General features: G+C 37.7%; 1 protein-coding gene across 1 annotated transcript; it reads left to right on the top strand.

Annotated features, from left to right (window-relative positions):
* Positions 3,285-4,232, top strand: LOC102184528 (olfactory receptor 4K3). The gene has a single exon (XM_005685427.2). It carries the CDS (start codon positions 3,285-3,287, stop codon positions 4,230-4,232), a length of 948 nt encoding a protein of 315 aa, XP_005685484.2.

Consider the following 5,015-nt stretch of genomic DNA (forward strand, 5'->3'; position numbering starts at 1 on the left):
GTGGGAGAAAATAATAGCAAATGAAGCAACTGACAAACAACTAATCTCAAAAATATACAAGCAACTTATGCAGCTCAATTCTAGAAAAACAAATGACCCAATCAAAAAATGGGCCAAAGAACTAAATAGACATTTCTCCAAAGAAGACATACGGATGGCTAACAAACACATGAAAAGATGCTCAACATCACTCATTATTAGAGAAATGCAAATCAAGACCACAATGAGGTACCACTTCACACCAGTCAGAATGTCTGCGATCCAAAAATCTGCAAGCAATAAATGCTGGAGAGGGTGTGGAGAAAAGGAAACCCTCCTACACTGTTGGTGGGAATGCAAACTAGTACAGCCACTATGGAGAACAGTGTGGAGATTCCTTTAAAAATTGCAAATATTCTTTTTTTTTTTTAATTTAAATTTTATTTTTTTACTTTACAACACTGTATTGGTTTTGCCATACATTGACATGAATCCACCACAGGTGTACATGAGTTCCCAACCCTAAACCCCACTCCCACCACCCTCCCCATATCATCTCTCTGGGTCATCCCAGTGCACCAGCCCCAAGCATCCTGTATCCTGTATCGAACCTAGACTAGCGATTCGTTTCTTACATGATAGTATACATATTTCAATGCCATTCTCCCAAATCATCCCACCCTCTCCCTCTCCCACAGAGTCCAAAAGTCTGTTCTTTACATCTGTGTCTCTTTTGCTGTCTCGCATATAGGGTTATCATTACCATCTTTCTAAATTCCATATATATGTGTTAGTATACTGTATTGGTGTTTTTCTTTCTGGCTTACTTCACTCTGTATAATCAGCTCCAGTTTCATCCACCTCATTAGAACTGATTCAAATGTATTCTTTTTAATGGCTGAGTAATACTCCATAGTGTATATGTACCACAACTTTCTTATCCATTCGTCTGCTGATGGACATCTAGGTTGCTTCCACGTCCTGGCTCTAAATGTAAGACCAGAAACTATAAAACTCCTAGAGGAGAACATAGGCAAAACACTCTCCAACATAAATCACAGCAGGATCCTCTATGATCCACCTCCCAGAATACTGGAAATAAAAGCAAAAATAAACAAATGGGATCTAATTAAAATTAAAAGCTTCTGCACAACAAAGGAAACTATGAGCAAGGCGAAAAGACAGCCTTCAGAATGGGAGAAAATAATAGCAAATGAAGCAACTAACAAACAACTAATCTCAAAATTATGATGTATATTCTAATTCAAGATCATGGTATATGTTTCCATTTGTCCAAGTCTATATTTGGGTCTTGTAGGAGGGCTTTAAACTTTTCCTCACATAGGTTTTGAACACTTCCTTTAGGAGTATGAATTTTCCTGGTCTAAAACAGGGAAACTCATTCTCATTTATTTTTCAATGAACTGAGAGATAAAATTTGTAGCCCCCAAGCCAAATAATATATCCTATTTGTCTTATCTTTGCTGTGGCCCGAGATAAAGATCGTCCCTTAAATCTTTCCCATCATTTTCACTCCATGTACATAGAGCACTTAAGAATAATAATGACACTTTATGATCCATCTTTAACTCTGGACAAAACAAGTTGAATGTTCTAATAATTCCCATTGGAACTTGAACATGTGTTAGTTCTCCCAGGGAGTAGCTGGTTCTTTTCATGCCATGATATTGAATCAATTCATAATCAATAGAGATGTTATAAATACACATCTCTCAAAGATTGTTGAGACTCTTTTATCCAGAAATTAGGCAGAGGATTGATCTGAGGTCGCTCTGGAGTGGTCGTCACTGCTTTCAGGGACTAGTTGAGTACCGAAAGGTTAATATGTCTGTGGAAAAGATCCTAAAATGATCTAGATCAACGCACTTCATCATTATCATATGAAGAATCAGAGGTACCCATTAATGCAGTGAATTATCTAATCTTACATATCTAGGACAAGATTTGAATCCACATTTTCTCAATCCCAGTTCACTGCTCTTTCTGTAAGCTGTGCTGGAGGCATTCTTTTCAATATCAGGTATTGAGTGCAGAATCAAACCTAGTTTCTGAAAAGGTTAAGTCAGAACAGTGTAGAATTAGAGAAAGGGCACCTAACATCAAAACAGAAAGTCAAGAGTATGAGTACTTGCATGTGTAGACTGGCTTAGTCTTGGAACAATTTATTTAGAATACATACTTAACAGCAGAGTTTTGAGAAAGAAAAGAGAGAAGAACTTGGTTTGATGACAAGATGAACGGGCTCTGATGTGAATTCTAGGTCTACATCATTTCAACTGACTTCCAGTGTAAAGTCTTCTTAGATCTCAGTGAGGATTTCTCTAAGCTGTAGTTTTAATGTTTACAGCATGTTGCTTTACATAACTTCTTCTAGGTTCTCCATTATCTTTCTCTGTCTCTACATGAATCTGTTTCCTATTTTTTCTAAGTGAACTCTAGAAATAGGAAGTTTCCTGCTGCAAACCGCTTTGGTGAAAATCTATAAAATCCAGCAGTTAAAAAATATCTGCCTTCAGGCAGCAGGCTGTTTAACAGAGATTTTATATTTAATATATACTTGGAAATATATGAAGGCTTCAGGCTTTAACCATATCATGTTCGTGAGCCTTTGAGATGTATGGCATTGGTGGCACAGAACAGGATCATACATGACTGCATAACTGAGATGGAAAACTAAGAATAAGAGGCTATTTCATTTTTATTCTGAACCATGGCTAATAGAAAATTTAAACAGACTGTTTCTCTGTATCCATTTTTTTCAGGTTGTATTCCCTTACCCCACTCATTGCAAGAAACCAGTGCCTACCCTCCTTTGCATCATTGTGTTCCCACTAATAATCAATCATAATTCTCAAACATTGTTCACTCCAGTCTTTCTCTGGCATCATGATGTTTTGCAAAAGGTTGCCATTCCTTTCCCATTCAAAACTTGGCATCTACCTGTGAGATTTTTTAAGTGTTTTTCAAACTAAGGAGTAATATTCAAGTAACTGAATTTTTATTTATTTTATAAAGATTGGCATCATACTTTAAGCAAATTGCAAAATCATAAGAACTAACCCAAACTGATATTTTAATCAGTTAGTTAAAATATCTAGAAAGATCATGGGGGAAATATTTGAGCAATGTGAACAGAAGAATGATATAACAGAAAACTATTATCTGGTGGTGGGAAACCCCTATATTGTTTCATGCAGAAAATTCTCACTTTGTGTTTAATCACTGTATTTTTCCTCATTCTCCTCCCTTTGGAAGTGCCAGAGTCCTTCCTGAAATCTAACTAAATGGCCTGGAATAATCAGTCAGTCATAACTGAATTCATACTACAAGGTCTTTCCAGTTCTTGGGAACTCCAGATGGTCTATTTCCTGTTTTTCTCTCTAGTCTATGCAGCCACTGTGCTGGGGAACCTCCTCATTGTGCTCACCATTATATCAGAGCCACGCCTGCACTCCCCCATGTACTTTCTGCTGGGCAACCTCTCCTTCATTGATATGTCTCTGGCCTCATTTGCCACTGCCAAAATGATTACAGATTTCTTCAGGGAGCCCAAAGTCATCTCTTTTGAAGGCTGCATCATCCAGATATTCTTCCTGCATCTCTTAGGGGGTGTTGAGATTGTGCTGCTGATATCCATGTCTTTTGATAGGTATGTGGCTATTTGTAAGCCTTTGCGCTATTTAACCATCATGAACCGGAGAATGTGCCTTGGGTTTGTGACACCTTCCTGGATTGTCGGCATCTTCCATGCTATGAGTCAGTTAGCATTTACTGTGAATCTGCCCTTCTGTGGGCCCAATGAAGTGGACAGTTTCTTTTGTGATCTTCCCTTAGTGATTAAACTTGCCTGCGTAGACACATACGTTCTCAGAGTGTTCATGATCTCAACCAGCGGCATGATTGCCCAAGTGTGCTTCATTCTCTTGGTGATTTCCTACTCTGTCATCTTGGTCACTGTTAGGCAATGTTCTTCTGGCGGGTCCTCCAAAGCTCTCTCCACCTGCAGTGCCCACTTCACTGTTGTGACCCTTTTCTTTGGCCCATGCATTTTCATTTACGTGTGGCCTTTCACAAATTTCCCAATAGACAAAGTTCTCTCAGCATTTTATACCATTTTCACTCCCCTCTTAAATCCAGTAATCTATACTCTTAGAAATAAGGATGTCAAGGATTCCATGAGAAAACTTAGCAGCTGTGTATTGAAGTCTAGAAAGACTGATCATAGCCCTTGATTTGCTTTTTCTCATACAAAAATGAGCATTTATCCCCTTCTCTTTGTTGGTCAGCAATGTCATGCTAGTGCAAGAAATCATACAGTTCATGGCAGAACTGTTTTCATCATCAGTCCCAGCAGCTACTGAGTTTGGGTCATATTAAGAGTTCCTCATACAGCATAATATTTACAATGGAACCTTATCAAACCAATATCCAAAATTTTACCTCACAAGGACTCACTTTTTAGAATATTCAACTCCTGTCAGATGTAGGTATTTATTTGAGTATTAAGACATTCACATGTTTTAGGAAAGAGTGGATTTCCTTCCAGACTCTTATGATTAAGAAAAGGAGCAAATGTGAAGGTACCAATACCTGTACACTGAAGTAACAGTGGAATTCTTTATTGTTGATGAATAACATATTTTAGTTCAAAGGTCAGGAAAAATACTGCAGTTTCTTGGTAAGTGAAGATGTTTGCTATTTAATATTCTGTAACCTATCTTCAATAAGAATAAGAATGTTCTTTATTTCAGTCCCTATGTCCTGCAGTGTGGATTAAACAATTTTAAAACAGTACAGTGAACACTAAGAAAATTCTTATAGTCATATTCATATAAAAAGATTCTGGAGTCATATGCACCAAATCCCATCCACTTTCCTGATGTACAGAAGATGAAACTAAGATCCAAGGACATGATAACTTTTCAAGGTCATGTTTTTTAAGGCAGAATTTAGATCACTCAGGTTTCCCTGATGGTTCAGTAGGTGAACAATCTGCCTGAACTGCAAGAGCCCTG

This window comes from Capra hircus, chromosome 10, assembly GCF_001704415.2.
Source record: "Capra hircus breed San Clemente chromosome 10, ASM170441v1, whole genome shotgun sequence".
Taxonomy (NCBI): Eukaryota; Metazoa; Chordata; class Mammalia; order Artiodactyla; family Bovidae; genus Capra; species Capra hircus.

Bases quoted from the DNA above. Each gene is read 5' to 3' on its own strand.
- LOC102184528 (XM_005685427.2), top strand. From the start codon at position 3,285: ATGGCCTGGAATAATCAGTCAGTCATAACTGAATTCATACTACAAGGT.